Source organism: Callorhinus ursinus, unplaced genomic scaffold (genome assembly GCF_003265705.2).
Source record: "Callorhinus ursinus isolate GAN/ISIS: 27379988/994484 unplaced genomic scaffold, GSC_fseal_2.0 scaffold2, whole genome shotgun sequence".
NCBI lineage: Eukaryota > Metazoa > Chordata > Mammalia > Carnivora > Otariidae > Callorhinus > Callorhinus ursinus.
In genome coordinates, this window is record NW_027397064.1 from 42,666,615 (window position 1) to 42,686,335 (window position 19,721).

General features: G+C 35.5%; 1 protein-coding gene across 7 annotated transcripts in view; it reads right to left on the bottom strand.

Moving 5' to 3' along the window:
• Positions 1-19,721, bottom strand: part of PMS1 (PMS1 homolog 1, mismatch repair system component) — a 76,719-nt gene that overhangs the window by 22,786 nt on the left and 34,212 nt on the right. For all 7 annotated transcript variants that reach the window (XM_073881347.1, XM_073881325.1, XM_073881332.1 and 4 more), the window contains one exon: positions 8,002-8,118. In XM_073881347.1, coding sequence (XP_073737448.1) covers positions 8,002-8,118 — 117 coding nt within the window. The remainder of the gene's footprint in view (positions 1-8,001; positions 8,119-19,721) is intronic.

Consider the following 19,721-nt stretch of genomic DNA (forward strand, 5'->3'; position numbering starts at 1 on the left):
TAACCATGTTTTGAACATTAACCTTAAATAAAATACAGAAGCATATTACACTGGTGTTCTTGGCCTGAAACTCTCTCTTCCTACAACTCTTTTTAAGGAAAAATTGGCATTCATAAAAGCTTCATGAATGGGCATATGTCTTACTGTCATAGGACATACAGCATAAATACTGCTGTTTCTTCAACCCTATCTTCTTCTTAAAATTTCTTTTACCATTTAAAAATTCTTTATATCGTGACTTTCTTTTAGATATTTATCCTCTTCTTTTTAGCCATCTTTTCCTGTAAAGAAGTGGCTGTTTCTATCTTGTGGAGTCAATCTGATGGGGCTTTCATTTCTCATTTAAAAATCCTTTTACTCTTTGACACTGATTACAGTACTTTATTTCCATTTTTGTTTAGAGAATGTTCCTACAATCAAACCAATTATTTTTATGCTCTTTCTCTATTTTGTAAATGTATGAAAAGGAGGGAGAAAATGACGAAGGATCCTAGAAAAAAATACCAGAGAGAAGAGAGAGATTGAGGAGACAGAAGCCAAAAAAAAAAAAAAAAAAAAAAAAAAAATTGCTATTTTTTTACCTCTAAAGATAATACAGAGATTTGTAAAGAATACAGGACAGAGTCAGATTGACATGATTAAATCCTAGCTCCACTACTAGCCATGTGATCTTGGTCAAGTTATTTAAAATATAAGCCTGTACTCTCTTATCTGAAACAACTAGAAACAGATGTATTTATATTAACCTGTTAAGAAACACTAATAGAAAAATTTCAGCTTAGGTCTAGAAAAGTGAGAGTGTCAGCAGAGATGCTATTTTTAGGTAAGCAGAAACCATGAGGCTCTTTACCAACACAGTGGGTAGGCTGCCATCTATGTCTATGGCTATCCCTACCCTACCCTTGGAAATAAATGTTTAAGGAGATGCATTACCAATTTTAGAACACTAAGTGCATTATTGTCACAATGCCAAACTGTGCCAATTTAAAAAATAAATTAATAAAGCTGGATAATCCACTACAAAATGCTACTTAATTAACTGTTAAAACTTCACAGCATTTATAAATGGTTGTATAATTTACCACGTAACATGAGACCCTTTTTAAAGCACCTGCTGTGCATCAGGAAGCACCTGTTTAGTCTCTGAAAGACTTACTGGGTTCATGGACTTAAAACAAAACTGCCCCAAATAGGTAGGAATGAAAAATAAAATGAGGAAAAATTGGTAATATTGCTGGTGTTTTCCTTTTATACCACCTTAGGTGTCCACTGAATAATTATTACCATTTCCAAATAGTTAAAAATGGCTTAGGATAACCTTAAGAACAAAGTATATTTAAATTATATGGAAAAGTAAAATCAAAAAGCAAAGTCTTACAAAATGCTCTAAAAATAAGAATCAGGGTAGTTTATGGAAAAAGAATGTCTGTTAGAGACCAAATCAGTGCAAAAATAAAAAAAGAAAGAAAGAAAGAAAGAGACTAAATTAGTGCAACCAAATAAAAAATTTGACCGTACAAGATTCTGTACCTAAGTATTCCTCAACCTAGAAAGCAAAACAAAAATGAAAGGCAAAAATATAAACAAATACTTCTCCCCTGACTGCTCTGCAACTACGGACCTCTCCCTCCTTCCCTTCATCTCCAACCCCCTATAATCTGGTTTCTACTACCTCCAATAACCGACACCAATGGACACTCAGTCCTTCTCTTATTTGATTCTCTGCAGACCCCCTTGAGAGTTCAAGATGGTGGAGGAGTAGGAGACCTAAATTTCCTCTGGTGCCAGGAATCCAGCTAGATAGCTATCAAACCATTCTGAACACCTACGAACTCAACTGGAGGACGAAGAAAAGAATAGCAGCAACTCTATGAACAGAAAAGCGACCACTTTCTGCAAGGCAGGACATGCGGAGAAGTGAATCTGAGTGATATATGGGAAGATTCTCTGCAGACCCTGACACTGATGACAACTCTCTCATTTGGGAAGCATCACCGTTTCAGCCTTCTCTTTTGGTCTTTCTGCTTCCTTCCTGACACTTTCTCTTTAGTCTGGTTTGCTGATTTCTCTCCCTTTGCTTACCACCTATAAATGATGATGGTTCCCATGAGTTCCACCATCAAAGCCTTTTTTCTTCGTCTCTACTCTGAGTAATTTCATTCACATCTATACACATACACCAGTGATGCTAAGATACAGATATACAGCCTCCATTTCTTTCACCCCCAAATGCTTACTATTTTTAACTAGCTATCACAAAAATCTTCTCAATCTCATCACATTCAAAACTTGATAAAATATTTCACCCACCGCTGCCCTGCTATACAATTGGCTCCTCCTGTACTCCTTTAGCATAATAATGAGCCCTGCCAGCGACCCAATCTGTCAAACCCATCTCCTCTCCTCTCGGATTCTGCTGAAGTAACCCCGACTGGTCTCCTAACAGTAGTTTCCTCTTTCAGTAAACCTCAAGAACACCAGGGAGTTATGTTTCTAAAGTCATAATATAAGTACTTCTGCTCAGGACAGTGGGGCAAGTTCATGCAGAAACTCCCTTCTCCCTGATTCCAACTGCAAGTGCCTAACAGTGATAGAAAAAAATCAATTTTTATAAAAATCTCAAAAGACTGAACCATTTAAAAGTAAGACAGCATAAAGATTTTTAAGGATGCAAAACATAAGGGAGAGTGATGGCTGAAATCAAAAGTCCTATGTGTCCTGGATCACAAACCAGCTGTGTCAGAAAAAAATGTTTTTGTAATGATGTGTGGTGATGGATGTAACTAGACTTATTGTGGTGATCATTTTGCAATATATATATATAACAAATCATTTTGTTGTACGCCCGAAACTAATATAATGTTATATATCAACTATATCTCAATTAAAAGAAGAAACCATCTGCGTCAGTTGGAAATTATATTCTGATGTGGAAATAGGGACAGAAAACACATACAAGGCAAGAGATTAAAATCAGTCTTTCCATGTGAAATGGGCTGCTGAGACAGCCCTCTTTCTCCCCCTCAAAAATGCTTAAAAATATTGTGACCACTGTTTATGGAGCTGCTTGCAAGGGTCACAAGAAGGAACATGGATAACTCCAAAACCAAAAACAAAGCTAAGCCAAGTCAGCTAGGAAAAGGGGTCTATAAAATCTTGGCAGGACGAAAGGCATGAATTACTAATATTAGCACCTGGTTTTGAACTGGGGCCAGGAGGGGGGTGGTATCTGCCAAACCATGAGGAGGAAGAAGGTGGAGTGGGTAAAAACAAAATAACAAAAACAATAAACCTGCGTGCACGATGACTGTGCAAATTAAAATTTCAAAGCATATAAAATAGCAGAGAATGAGAGAATATTCTCCCAGGAAAGTAGAAATGATAGAGCAATATGAAAAGAACTTTGAAATTAGTACATGTACCATGCTTTCAAAAGAGTAAAGTTACATCCATTATTAAAAAAACCAGATGATAAAAAATTCAAGACTCATAAGCTATAAACAAGTTTAGAAGAGAATAGGAAAATGAATTAATTCTGAATTCTGGAAATGTACAGTTTTGGGAATAAAAATCAGGCAGCATTGAGGAATTTACCCAGAACCTGGCATGGAAAAATGTAGAAATAAAAATATCAAGAGAAGATAGATGTCAAAAAACAAAACAAAACAAAAAACAAACATGAAACAAAATAAAATTTGAGGAGTTCCCTTAAGCTAACAAAGCCACATTGGGAAATTCCTAATAAATCCCATCACAGCAGTGATTCAGCTGGGATCACCATCCATAATTAAGAGATTCTCCAACAGGAAGTGGTTGTAGTTAAAGACAGAGACCCTCAACATTATGGGAAGAGATATATAAAGATTCTCTATATCCAAGGTTCCCAATGACAAATGCATCTGCCATCCCAGTACAGTGAAGGGGTCTTGGTGGCCAAGTTTCAAGGTCTGAAGGTATGTAATGGGGACAGAAGTGAGGTGAGATGGGGCAACTATTAGCAGTTGGCAAACAACTTAAGATTGCTTTTGGACAGGAACGAGAAGGGGTCAAAGAAACTCTGATATAGGACAACCCTCCTTACAAGCCCAGAAAGCATGGAGTGGTGATGTGGAGCTCCTGGAAACATAAGTACAACACCCATTTAGATACACAGTACATAAACAGAAGAGGGATTTGGTTCTATGATCACTCTCACTAGAGACACACTCAAAAGTTTATCATTCTGACAACCCATGGAACTGGAACTATTCAGCAACACATGCTTTCCAAATTCCTAAATTACTCTGTGCAAGGATAACCACATTAAGGTATAGCAAAAGTTTTGATATCTATGATAGATTACCAGCAGCCCTCACACAATTCTATCTCAAGGGAAAATTTAAAAATCAGTGGGCAAACATAGATCTGGCAACACATCTCAATACAGATCACAGAAAAAAATTCCCACTGGGAAAATGATTTAACAGGATAGTTCCAATCACACATAAAATCATAACTGACCAAGGTCTAAATCGGTGTTTTTCATACTTGAATGGGCACCTGGGGGCCTTGTTAAAATACAGATCCTGATTCCCTATGTCTGAGATGAGGCCTGAGATCCTTCATTTCTAACAAGCATACAGGTAATGCCAATGCTGCTGGTCTTCAAACCAAACTATGACAGCTAGAATACCTAGAGCACAATACCAGAGATATCAGTCTGGATCTCCTGTCATAAGCTTCCTGGGTTACCAGTGTAGGCAACAAAGTCCCATGAAACCACAAGGGACCTGGGAGAATTTACTGTCCCAAGACAGTACTTTTATTATCCCAAGTCAGCCACCATAACGAGTCTAAGGTGGCACCATGGTATATTGAAACTACTGAACAACTATTAAGGGAGCTCTGAAAAACAGGACGTATGGCACTATAGTGCCACTGTTTGGCACTACAGTTGGCCCCTAAGGCTGGCCTGAATTGTTCCTCAGGCAGAGAGAACATCAACTGAGCACAAGCTCCTATCCAAGAATAATAAAATGATAATAATTAAGAACTTAATACTGTAAGCAGAATAGAAGAACTAGTAGCAGAAAAGAGATTTCAACAAATTATAAAAAAAGAAGAGAAGAACAGGGGCCCCTGGGCGACTCAGATGGTTAAGCATCTGCTTAGGTCATGATCCCAGGGTCCTGGGATCGAGCCCCACATCGGGCTCCTGGCTCAGCGGGGAGCCTGCTTCTCCCTCTGCCTCTCCCCCTATTCATGCTCTCTCTCTCTATCTGTGTCTCAAATGAATAAATAAAAATCTTTAAGAAAAAAAAAAAGAGAGAGAAGAGGAGAGAAACCAACTGTCCAGCAGAACAGAGAGCCTTCAGGCTTAAAATGTGCAGACAAGCAAAAACAAGCAGATTCTATTTTACAGACTCTTCTATTAAGAAACTGAATAAGGATAATCTGTCATGAACCAATTACAATTATCTAATTTTGTGCAAGGAAGAAAAAAAGAAAAAGAGGAAGGGAAGGAACGGGGTGGTGGGGGGCGAGGAAAAAGATGAAATGAATTTCCTGAGAACTAGAGCAGTGAATAAGGGTGCAGTGTGCTAAGCCCCTACCCCATGATGGCACCTGTGATTCCCCCAGACCGTGGGAATAGGACCAGGATTTTGATTAATACTCAAGTGAAGCCTGACACTCAATAAGGCCAGGCACAAACACTGAGTTCCCAATTAGACTTCTATTCACAGAAAAAGATGGCTTGGAGGAAAAAGACCTGAAAAGCAGAACAAAACTGACCTCCTAAAAAAGAGATAATTTAAGGAACAAATAATTTAAAAATAGAAATAAAACTTAGTATCTCTAGAGATTCAAGATTTTGTATCATAAGACAACAATATGAAGTTGTAAAAAAGCAGTAAAATTTGAAAACTCTTCTGGAGGGGTGCCTGGGTGGCTCAGTCAGTTGATTGAGAGCCTGACTTTTGATTTCGACTCATGATCTCAGGGTCATGGGATCAAGTCCCACATCAGGCTCCGTGCTGGGCATAGAGCCTGCTTGGGATTCTTTCTCCCTCTCTCCCTCTGTCCTCCCCACCCTTGTTCTCTCTCTAAAAAAAAATTTAAAAAATGCTCTTGGAAATTAAACATAAAATGTTCAAAAAAATCTGGAAGGGATAAAAGAGAGTCAGACATCTCTAAAAACTTAGAGAAAAAGGAAAAGATACAAAACTTGAGAAAAACAGTAAGAGAGAAGTAACAGAAGGTCCTAAATCAACAATGAGTTTCATTAAAAGAGAAAAATGATCAAAGTTATGACAGATGGAAGTACATAACCCAGAGATGAAAAAGAAATGAATTTTCAGATTCAAAAGGTCTCACAAGTGCTCAGCATAATAGGCAAATGAGTAATAAAAGACACACATCTAGAGACATTCTTGAAAAACTGAGGAACAGAGACCACGGAAAGATCATAAGAACATTGAGAAAGAAAAATACTTATCAGCTAGAAAGAAAGAACTAGAATGAATTCATCTTCCCATCAGCAACAATGGGCGGTCAAAGGTACTCAACGTCTTCAAAGTTCTGAAAAACTATTTTCAATCTGGAATTCTAGATCTACCAGACTAGAGAGAGAAAGTCAACAAGTGAAAGTCCAAAATAAAGTCATTCTCGTACATAAAAGTCTACCTCTCACGTCCCCTTTCTGTGGTAGTTAACTAAAGATGTACATGAAAAAAATGAGAGTTAATACTAAGAAAGAGGAAGGTATGGGATATATGAAATAATGGAAACACCTAGTATTCCTATGAAAAAAAATTCCAGGATGGGAGCTGTGTAGAATGCCTGACAGGCAATCAGTCCAAATAAGAAATTAGGTTCTAAATCTAATGCTTTAAAAAAAATGGAATAGAATAAATGACCAGCTATAGCTAGAATAAGTAAAAGAGATGGATTTAATTGCTGACATATGAAGAAAATTTCTTCACTTAAAAAAAGGGAAAAAAAAAAAAAAAAACCCAAACCTTGGAAAACTCAGAAAAAGCAAAAACTGTGTAAGTCCATATATAAGCAAATTTTGAGCCAGTGATAGGAGAACAAGAAAGGAGACTCCATTTAATTGGGACAATAGAAATATTCTCATTTGTATAAAATGGACACATAACATGGATTTTTAGGAAATGTAATCCTAGCATAATACTTGGCTTTGCATTGAAAATTATTTTTAGTCATACAGTATACTCCAAATAAGTTTTCAACTTTCAGAATCAATTTTCAAACAAAAGATGGAGACTTAAAAATGGTTGCAAAAGACGACAAGTTATTAAGCTTGATAACATAAAAGTAGAGCTGACATGACTGAGAGAGGGAAGAGCAAGTAAAAGAGTGGAAGTGTTCATAATTCGTAACCTCATCTAGCATTATAGGAACTCAAGAAGCACTGAAGCTGAGAGATCAAGAAAAGGAAGCTGGAGTACATATTTAGAATGATAAAGGGAAAACAAAGGTAAGAAAGCTCAACTCTTCTTTATCTTTTTAACATTTTTTAAAAAAGATTTATTTATTTGAGAGAGAGCGAGTGAGACTGGGTGGAGGAGCAGAGGAAGAGGGAGAGAATCTCAAGCAGATTCCCTGCTAAGTGCAGAGCCCAGTGTGGGGCTCAATCTCACGACCCTGAGATCACAAGCTGAGCTGAAATCAAGAGTCAGATGCTTAACCGACTGAGCCACCCAGGTACCCCCACTCTTCTTCTTTCATAGAGAAAAGTAAATAGATAAGATCCTTTACTGAAAATCATTATAAAAAAATAATGTAGTCACAATGTTTAAAATTAAAAACAAATAGAAAAAACAGGAAGTAGGGCTGGGGAGAGAGGGTTAATATAAGCTGTAAATGTATTTTTTTTACCCTATACATATAATTAAAGTGTTATAAGAAAAACTTCTTGCCACCCCAAACCCCAAAAGAAAAATACTTTGACAGTTTCATTGGTAAACCAGAATTATTTAAGAACATTTTGTTGTATACCTGAGACTCTTCAGAGTGGTACTGAAAGGATTCCATATTGCCCATAACAGCAGTCCCCAGAACAGACATGAGAGCCATCTTATGATCAGATACTCTAGTTTTCTGCCAAATAACTGCCTAGAAACAAAAAGACACAGACAACTTTTAACACAATTTAGACTTACTAAACTCAAATACTTACCCCATTTATTTCTGTATTTAGCATTCATCCCCAGCTTATAATTTCAGTATCATTTAGAAGAGATGCATGGGCTATAAAGTCAGAACTCTGGTTCTGAATTTTATCAACTGTATGTGTTGTTATAAAATCTATTTAACTTACCCTAACCTCAGTTTTCTCCTCTCTACAAGATGACTAAGAATATTTATCTCCCAGAGTTGATGAAAGATGAAAATATACAATGTAGGCAAACACATAGGACAGTGCCTAATCCTAAACTTTATATATACCTCAGAATATATTTAAATTAAATTGTTACTCCCAGTAAGGTATTACTGTTTTATTGAGGATGGACAACTAAGCTAAAAGATTTCTATAAATAAACTGGTGTAAAAATTTGGGATAATGCATGCTCTTTAAAATTATCTTTGTGATTACCTTGTACATACAGACCACTTAAAAAAGCTAACTGTACCTCATAGACATAAAAAAGCTAAATGATGCGCTTGGATTTTTTTCACCGGAAATATGTAGTAGGGTAGTTTAAAAGAATCATGGTCCAGAAAGACTGGACCAAAGTTTGTGAAGTGCACCATCAGGTACGATATATTGCAATTTGTTCAGTTAACAAGGTCCAATCATAGTGAAACTCTTAAGAAACACAGACATAATTTGTTCATTAACAAATATTCACCTGGCACCCCCTAAATCCTGAGAAAAATTTGTAAAGTACATGGGAGAAAACATCAACATTCAAGAGACTTGAAAAAGGAAGAAAAGGCTGAAAAGGAGTAGTGGACACAAGAGGCAGGTAAAGCTATAGGACAGTATGGTACACAGAACAAGAAAATTTTTTAAGAAGAAAGTAGTCATACAAGACCAATGTCAAGAGACCAAGGTAGGTACAGAGATATGGCCACAGGATTTAGCAATCAGAAGAGTGTGAGCAGTTCTAGGGAAGGAGAGTAAACGAAGCCAAATTTCAATTACTGAATAGTGATTATACGGAGAACATAAAAAAAAGGAACCTAGACAGCATTTCAGAAAGTTTCACTGTAAAGTGAAAGCAGATAGAGCAATAACTAGAGGCAGGTGTGGATCAAGGGTGGGTCTTAATATGACACACTTGAACTGGAAGCAGTGAAGAAAGATAAGTAGGTTTGTAGATTCAATGACTAGAGGTTAAGGAAGTTCCTTTCTATGTTTTCCCTGTAATGTACAAAAGTTGTATTTGTTGTGAGTGAAAAGACAGTGATTTAAATATCTGATTGTAGAGAAGGTGAGAGAGAGAGAGAGAGAGAGAGAGACTCTGACTAGACCAGACTAGACCAAAGGATTCTGGCCAAATGAGCTCCTTAATATGACCAGGAAACTATACAGGCAATTTGAAGTACTAAGAATATTATATATAATAAAATGAAAAGTGAAGTAAATGGATTCATGTTGTCCTCTAAATGGCATGTTGGGGGATAGCAGTGAAGGGAAGTGTCCTTCTGGACATGGCAATTGCACTGACTCTGCATGTTGATGTGTATCATCTGTAAACCACTCTGTTTTTAGAATCTTAAAGACAAACCTGCTTAGGAAAACAGAGATACTATAACTACTCAATAAGAAAAATTACCTGAAATTTAGTGTAACAGGAAAACCTTTTACCTATTCCCAGGGTTTTATTAATACTAATCAAATAAGAATTATGATTTATGAAGAACTTACTTGGCACTACTGTTTTAGAAACCACTGTTAATTTTCACAACTTTTTCACATAGGTATTATTATCTCATTATACAGAGGAGGAAACTGAAGCTCAGACTGACTGATTTACCCAAAGAAACTTAGATAGGTAGGTCATGGAACCATGATTTATACCCCATCTTTTTGGCTCCAAACTTACTATTTTTACTCTGCTAACATCCAAAGACAGTAATAAGTTAGAGCCAACACCAGACCCTAACTGAGAATTCTCAAAGACAAATGCATTTTCATGTATGATTACCCTCCACGGCCATGTGATACACTCTCTACTCTCTAATTAACTTGAGGGTATTCTCAATGCATTCTCAAACCAAAATTATTTTTAATCTATTCATTTAAAATAAATAAATAATTGGGGTCCCCAAATCAAAGAAGCCACACCAGAATAACAGAAGTTACATCATAACAGAGCTACGATCCTAGCATCCCAAAATCAGAATATTTTTGAGTTCAGTTGTCAGTACCAGCCTTAATCTTATTATACAGATTCTTATACCTAAGGATTCCTAAATTTCCATTAATTTTCATTCATTAATATTCATATAAATACAGTTGTGCAGTAATTAGGACCAAAGTGCACAGCAAAATGACACAATTAGGAAAACAATTCAGATATTGTTCCATCCGAAATTTCACCTTTCCACTAGTATCTATTGCTTTGAAAATGATCTGAATTAGAAAAAATAAAGTACATGAAGAAATCAAAGTATAAAAATAAATTGTAAACAATTAAAAAACTGAGGTATATGTTCAATGTGTATATTTCCTCTCTTTTTTAAATTTTATTTATTTATTTGAGAGAGACACCACAGAGTACTTACCGTACCACAAGTTACTTTAAACACGGAACAGCTGAGTACTAACAATTTATTCATGAAAAGTTTCTCTCTTTAAAGCTATGCTACATCTCTGATACAAACATGTAAATATATTTAAAGTAAGGAGTCAAGAAAACTTTCAAGAAAACTAATGTTTTAAAATTCCAAAATCTCCTGCACTTGATAACAGATATAAAGCCTGGGTTAGTTCTAATGTAAACATCATATTATTTTAGTTTACATTAGAGTGTTGCCTCAGGTGATGCCTAAAGACATAAATCTTAGCTGCTGATTAATGCAAAGATGTTATTTCACTCCCTAACCTGCTGAGTAACTAGTGCACAGAATTGTAAAAAGATCACTTGAAGAAATGGGTTCTAAAAAAGCTGTCAAACATGAGAATCATTAAATGAGGAATTTCATTTTTAAGTAAATACTGGTAAGAGTTCTAGAACATTATTTCATAGTAGGCAATTACTGCATCAGATCAAGGGGGGTAATTTAGGAGGGTTTTCTAAATTAGTTACAGTTGGGACAGCAGCAAATGATTACAGAGATCTGCCAAGTTAAATCTTCACTACTGCTCAGGCAACTAAAATTCACTCTCAAAACAGCACCCATTATTGAAATAATGGATTAAAATTTTTAAAAATGTGGTAATTAAAAATTAAAGATCTTTATTTTTAAAAAAACATAATTTTTATTTATTTTTTTAAAAAGATTTTATTTATCTATTTGAGAGAGAGAGAACGAGAGATAGAGAGCATGAGAGGGAAGAGGGTCAGAGGGAGAAGCAGACTCCCTGCTGAGCAGGGAGCCCGATGTGGGACTCGATCCCGGGACTCCAGGATCATGACCTGAGCCGAAGGCAGTCGCTTAACCAACTGAGCCACCCAGGCGCCCCAAAAAAACATAATTTTTAAATACTGTATTTACTACAGCAAATAGTTGTTCATTTGCTTTTTCTACCATTTCATCAATTCTATATTATTTTCTAAAACAGAGATTTTCTTTTCACTTCCTAAAGTTTTGCATATATTTTGCCCTAAGGCAGAACTCTTAACATGCTAAAAATACATGCACATACCCCCATATGTTTTCTATCTAGGTCACACAAAGTTGGAGCATCTGGATGTGCCAAGTAAGAATCTGACTCTAGTCAGTATGATGACAGTGCAAAAACCCCTCAATAAAAAATATATTATTATATGCACACCAAATAATTGATTGACATTAGCCAAATATATCTTGCCACTCTCCCTACTTCATTGACATATACTATATGAAGGAAATGATCAGACGAGAATGTATTCAGTATTAAATTAGTAAATCTCAATTGTGAAGGCAATTTGTGATAGCAGGAAAGAGGAGGTTGCACATAGATGATATAGAATTAACTAAAAAGTGCAGTGCTACTAAGACTGCCTGAACACAGGTGACTCCTTCTAGAAGATGTAATAAAAAAATATATATATTGGCCCAGAATGCAATCAAACCTTTCATACAAATTATATGCACAAATATACTAATTGGTTCACATCTGAATTTCTTTTAAAAAAACTTTATTTCCATTACAATCATTACTATTATTAAAAGAATATCACATTCTATTAACATAAGCATTCATATTTGATTCTTGCTAAGCAGACTCAGACTTTTAAAAAGGATTCTATCTTGGTAAAAGTTATTCAGCACAATTCTGAATTTAATATCTCTTATCCCTACTTTTACTCAGCTTAAATATCTCTTATTTTATATTCATTTTTTGAAATAGAGTATACATAATTACTTTTCCTGAAGATTGCAAAGAAATTAGTAATAGTAACTTCACCTATAGGAGAGGAAACTTATAGGAACTAGGTAGATAAGAGACAAAAATGAGAGTAATTTTTTTCACTCTACCTTTTCATACTTTTTGGTTTTTCACCCCTATAAAGATATGATTTATATAAAAATTTAAAAACATAAAGTTAATTTTTACATAACTTTCAAAGGGAGATTGTAGATACTCTTTTTGGTCTTTAAAACAAGAAAGATTATTTCCAAGACTGGATTAACGTTATCAGAAATGTTTTTCTTGTCTAGACCCTCTTCTCCATGCTCTGCGCAACTGCCTTGATTACTGAACCAGCTACTTGTATTATACAACCACTAAATATAATTTGGCCCACCCTCCAACTGCAATGAGAATTATCTTATTTTGTTAGTCTCCTAATGAAATGTTCGTTCACAACCTCCTTAGGGGCTTCCTTGGTTAATCTGAAACTGGCTCCTGTAGGTAGAAGGCAGGAAGAGACCAAAGAAAGAGGCCAACCACTCCAGATTGGTAGGTGGTGGTTTTAATAAGCAAGGGAACTTATGAGGCTTATGAGGTCTTGGGTGGCCGCAAGGTTAAGTAGATCTCTGCACCCACCCTCCTGAATTTTAAATGTCTATATAAGGCCTTAACTGGGTTGTCTCACACAATGTCCAGATGGTCTCAATAACACTTTACTCTCTCAAGGCTATGTCCTTGGAACAGCTCCCACTGTGGGAATGGTAGACAGAGCAGGCACTGGGGCAGAGGGGGAGGAATGGGAAGGCTGTGCTGAGGAGCTACGGATTACCCAGGGTCCAGCTCAAGGGTCAACCGGCGGTCACATCCTCTTAATTACCTCCTCCAACATGAAACTACTTATTTTATTTCCTTTGGCCACATGGCAAGAAGTCCACACTCCCATATAAGGTATACAAGGTCCTTTAGAATCTAGACCCAAGCACCTTTCCAGCCTCATTTTCTATTTTCCTACACCAGCTTTCCCTGACCTCTGAGGACTCTTTGGCTTTGCATGTGCTTTTGAATGCCTTTGCTCAACGTCTTTCTCAAAAACCAGTTCTAAGTCTACTTCCTCTGAAAATACCTTTTGAACCTGAGAAGCATTTAATAACTGCCTCCAGATTACTGTCTCAATACTGTTTACAGAAAACCCTTCAGATCAGCCTTTCTGATAAGCTCTTTCATCTTGGAACTCTGAGGCAATCATTACTTCCACCCATACTTAACTTTACAGAAAATGTTAAGTGCAAATCAAGCTGCTATTGCTTTATAACAATATCTCATTTCAGCTTTTCCTCTTTATTCTCACTGAACAGAACACCTTACCTATTAATTTTTTCATGAGATTTTTATTTTCCAAACTTGCTCATACTTCTAAATGAAGCTACCTCAAATATCTCTTCTGAAATGCAACTCCATCCCCCACACGGTTCTCTAGTTGTTCTCTTTTCAGATCAAGACCAATAATGGATAGAAAATCCAGACAGAAGATTAAAGGAACTAGAGGACGTGAACAATACTACAGACCAAACAGACCTAACAGACATATACAGAACAATCCACCCAACAGCAGCAGAATACATATTCTTCTCAAACTCACACAGATCTTTCTCCAGGATAGACCAAGTGTTAAGACAAAACAAATCTTAACAAATTTAAGCAGACTGAAACATGCCAAGGAATTTTTTCTGACCACAATGGAATGAAACTAGAAATCAACAGGAAGTGGAAAATACACAGTATGTAGAAATTAAATAACACACTCTTGAACAACCACTGAATCAAAGAAACAAAAAGAATATTAGAAAATACCTTGAGATAAACAAAAACACAACATACCAAAACTTATGGGCTGCAGTACAAAAAGTACAGTTTATCCACAGCAATAATGCCTACATTAAAAAAGAAAGATGTCAAGCAAACAACCTAACTATACACCTCAAGGAGCTAGAAAAAGAACAAACTAAGGCTAAAGTTAACAGAAGGAAGGAAATAAAGATTAGAGCAGAGCAGAAATAAATGAAACAGAAAATAGAAAAAGAGCAGAAAAAAATGACTTGTTTTTTTTTGAAAAGAAACAAAATTGACAAACCTTTAGCTAGAATAAGAAAAAAAAAGACCCAAATAAAATTAAAAATGAAGTGATATTACAACTAATGCCACAGAAATAAAAAGAATCATGAGAGATTATATGAACAACTATATGCCAACAAACAGGATAACCGAGAGGGCTTAATTCCTAGAAACATACAACCTACCAAAACTCAATCATGAAGAAAGAAAAAGTCTGAACAGAATTACAACTAGTATAGAGACTGAATCAAAAATCAAAAACCTTTCAACAAAGAAAGCATAGGACCAAATGGCTCACTGAGGAATTCTACCAAACATTTAAGAATTAACACCGATCCTTCACAAACTCTTCCAAAAAACTGAAGGAAGAAAGAATTCAAAACTCATTTTATGAGGCCAGCATTACCCTGCTACCAAAGCCAGACAAGAGCACTGTGAGGAAAGAATACAGGCCAAATCCCTAATGCATATAGATAAAAAAATCCTCAACAGAACACTAGAAACTGAATCCAACAACATATTAAACAGATCATACACCAACGGGATTTATCCCTAGGGTAAAGGAATGGCTCAACATACGCATTGCAATTAATGTGATACACTATATTAACAAAATAAAGGATAAAAGTCACATGATTGTCTTAATGGGTGCAGAAAAAGCATTTGACAAAACTTAACACCCTTTCATGATTAAAAACCCAATAAACTACGAATAGAAGGCAAATAACTCCACACAATAAAAAGCCATCTTTTTGGCTTTTATCCCATTGCAACCATCAAAAAAAAAAAAAAAAACCCGAAAAGCTTTTTTTAAAGAGAAAAGATCAAGAACAAGACATGGATGCCTATTCTTGCCACTTCTATTCATCATAAAACTGAAAGTCCTAGCTAAAGCAATTAGGCAAAAGAAAGAAATAAAAGGCATCCAAATCAGAAAGGAAGAAGTAAAATTGTCCCTGTTTGTAGATGACATGATCCTCTATATAGAAAACTCTGAAGACTCCATCAAAAAACCGTTAGAAATTCAGTAAAGTTGCAGGATACAAAATCAATATACAAAAAACAGCTATGTTTCTATACACTAACAATGAGCTATCTGAAAAAAAAATTAGAAAAACAATCCCATTTACAATAGCACCAAAAAATAAAATACTTAGCAATAAATTTAACTAAAGAGGTGAAAGACCTGTACACTAAAAACTACAAAACACTGATGAAAGAAATCAAAGATGACAAATGAGAAGGCATCCTGCGTTCATAGATCAGAAGATTTAATATTATTATTAAGATGTCCATACTACCCAAAGCGATCTACAAATTCAATGCAATTCCAACCAAACATCCTAATGACATTCTTTGCAGAAATAGAAAAACACAATTCTAAAACTCACGGAAGGAGTTTTAGACCACAAATAGCCAAATCAATCCAGAGATAAAGAACAGAACTGGAGGCATCATACTTCCTAGTTTCAAAATATATTACAAAGTTACAGTAAGCAAAAACAGTATGGTACTGGCATAAAGATATATATAAAGGCCAATGGAAAAGAATAGAGAGCCCAGAAATAAATCCATGCATATATGGTCAACTGATGTCTGACAAGGGTGTCAAGAATACACAATGGGGAAAGAAGAGTCTCTGCAACCAACAGTGCTGGGAAAATGATATCCATAAACAAAAGAATGAAATTGGACCCTTATCTTACATCATACACAGAAATCAACTTAAAATGGATTAAAGACTTAAATACAAGATCTAAAATTGTAAAACTCCTAAAAGAGGAAAGTTTCATGACACTGATTTTGGCAATGATTTCTTTGATATTACACCAAAAGCACAAGCAACAAAAGAAAAATAGACAAAGGGACTACATCAAACTAAAATGCTTCCGCACAGCTAAGGAAGCTATCAACAGAATGAAAAGCCAACCCATGGGATGGTAGAAAACATGTGCAAAGCATATATCTGATGGTTAATTCCAAAGTATATAAGGCATTCCGAAAACTATTAAAAACACTAGTAACACAAATAAAAAATGGGCTAAGAACTTGACAGACATTTCTCCAAAGAATATAAATGGCTAACAGATATGTGAAAAAACATTCAATTTCACTAATCATCAGGTAAACGCATAACAAAACCACACTAAAAGTCACCTCATACCTATAAGGATGGCTATTAGCAAAAAAAGAAAAGACAAATACTGGGGAAAACGTAGAGAAACTGGAACCCTTGTATAGTATTCATGGGAATGCAAATACTTGAAAATAGTATGGAGGTACCTCAAAATATTAAAAATAGAATACCATATGATCTAGCAATCCAGCCTCATGCCAGAATATTTATTCAAAGGAACTGAAAGACTCTGAAAGAGATATTAATACTAGCACTCCCATGTTCATTGCAGCACTATTTAAAATACTCAAGATGTGTGAACAACTTAAATGTCCACTGATGGATCAATTGTTAAAGAAAATGTAGCATATACATTTGACAGAATATGATTCAGCCTTAAAAAATAAATTCTACAATTTTTGACAACATGGATGAATCTTAAGGATATTATGCCAAGTAAAATAAGCCAGTCACAGAAAGACAAATATTACATGATTCCATTTACAGGAGGTATTTATTTATTTTTATTTTTAAAAAAATTTTTTTACATATATCATCTTTTTTTAAATTTTATTTATTTGTTCATGAGAGAGAGAGAGAGAGGAAGAGGGAGAAGCAGGCTCCCCAAGGGGCAGGGAGCCCGATGCGGGACTCGATCCCAGGACCCTGGGATCATGACCTGAGCTGAAGGCAGACACTTAACCATCTGAGCCAACCCAGGCGCCCTACAGGAGGTATTTAAAATAATTAAATTCATAGAACCAAAAATTGGAATGGTAGTTATCCAGGGGATGAGGGAGGGGGATATTTATCAATATCATTCAATAATCAACAAGTTTCCATTATTCTTTTCATCTGTTTAAATGTTCATACACTTTCACATCTCCCTCACTTATACTGTAAGCTCCTATCACATAATTATTTCACAGGCCATCACATAATTATTCCATAGCACCTACTCAAAGCTCTGTATTTAGTAGTTGTGGAAAAGCTACAGCAAAGGAGAATGAACGTTACAATAAAGTCTAAGAGATCTGAACTTCAGCTCATCTTACGCTACATTAAACATTTAAGTTATTGGGCAATGCACTAAAACTCCGGATCACATGAAGATAAAATGGGAAGGGATTAGAATAAAAAATACTCTACTTGCTAAAAGGTTTGGGACAGAACAAAAAAAGATTTTCAGCTGTCTTTTCCAGATGTAAAGATCTAGGAATCTAGGAGGTATAAATTCTTATTATTTTGTGATTTGATACATGAGTCACCTCTTTAGAACTTCTAGTGGTAGAAATGTGAAACTGCAATTTTGTCAGAAAGAAACGGAAGTGCTCAAGATACATATAAGGGCTCCTTAAAATCAAAGAGTTTTAGGGGCACCTGGGTGGCTCAGTTGGTAGAGCATGCAACTCTTCGTCTGGGGTTGTAAGTTTGAGCCCTAAGCTGCTTGTACAGATTACTTAAAAAATAAAATCTTAAAAAAAAATCAAAGAGTTTTAGAGTTGAAAAGGGCCTCAGAAATCAACTTTTACAGGCCTAGGCTCAAAAAAGCTAGATTTGTGCAGAATTCTCTGGAAATTACTGATTCGAAGAGAAATCTACTGTGTTAAAGTAGAGAAATATATTACGATAAATAGTAAATATATAAAATATCTTTGGTTAGAGATCTGTAAAGGAATGATTATATACATAGTTCCATTTAACTAAGTTAATGGAAACAAAATATATTAAATTGATGGCCCTTAAAGACTATGTCCCTGTCAACTGTTTCCCCCACTGTCCCATCCATGCAGTCTTTATATATTTCCTGACTAGAAACAGACTAGAATAGTATATATCAATACAAGTGGGAACATACTCTGTAAAAATATGAGGTCATTGGAGAATCCAAAAGGATGAATCCTCAAAAAAGGATTAATTTTACATAATATGAGGAAGGTCCGAAAGAAGCCAGAGTGTTCAAAACCTGGAGCTTTATAAATGTATCTGATTTTGAGTTTAGCACCATCTATTTCATTTAGTATTTTACTCTGCGCTATGCTGTGAGTATTAAGGGGAATATTAGTAAGATGCAGCTCTTCCCAAGAGTCTACTGAGAAGGGGAGACAGGATGCAAATCACTGCCAACAAAGCAAAAATGACATAACAGAAATATGCAAATAATGTTACAGAAGAAGATGAAGAATAACTATGTCTTCTTGCTGGGGATGGATGGGGAAGAATTCAGACACTCCTTTAACAGTATGGATAAACATCAAAATCAGAAATAAACTATAGTAAAATGTGACTTATATAGGTCTCTCATCTTTTCTATATAATAGTTCACAGAAATTAGGTGAAAATTAAAGACATAAATATAAGAAAGAAGAAAACATGAGAACCATTTAAAAAATTTAGTTATTATTAATTTGCAAGTAGCAACCCCCCCCCAAATCCCAACCAACCAACCAGTCAAGATTGATAATCAGCCTGAAGCTAACCTTAAAACTCTATTTGAAGGGACCTCCACCTTTGTTAATTAAAAAAACAGAACAAAACAAAACAAAACCCACACAAACTTTCAAGGTTGGAACTGGAAGAATAATTTCTTCATAAGAAAAGGGCTTTGAACCACAGACCTGAACTGGAATTTCTTGTTGACTATACTGCTTCCACAACCTTGCTTGGGATGTGGGAGGGGGTTAACCCTTTAACACTGGTCCAACTGTGGACTTTTTCTTGATTCCTTATATGGCACAGCTGAAACAAAACTGAGACATTTAACAATATTTGAGTAAAAGGCTAAAAGATGCAAAAAAGAATAAAATAAAGGCCATCACTTTTTTATTTTCAGTTTATAATCAAATAAACATGTTCCTTTTTATCATTCTTGGTCACCTGCTTCCTCCCAAATCTCCAGCCACCACCTCAAAAGAGTCTCTCTCAAAAAGAAAAAGTCTCTCTCCCTCCTAGAGACCCAGAGAACTATATATCAAAAGAGAG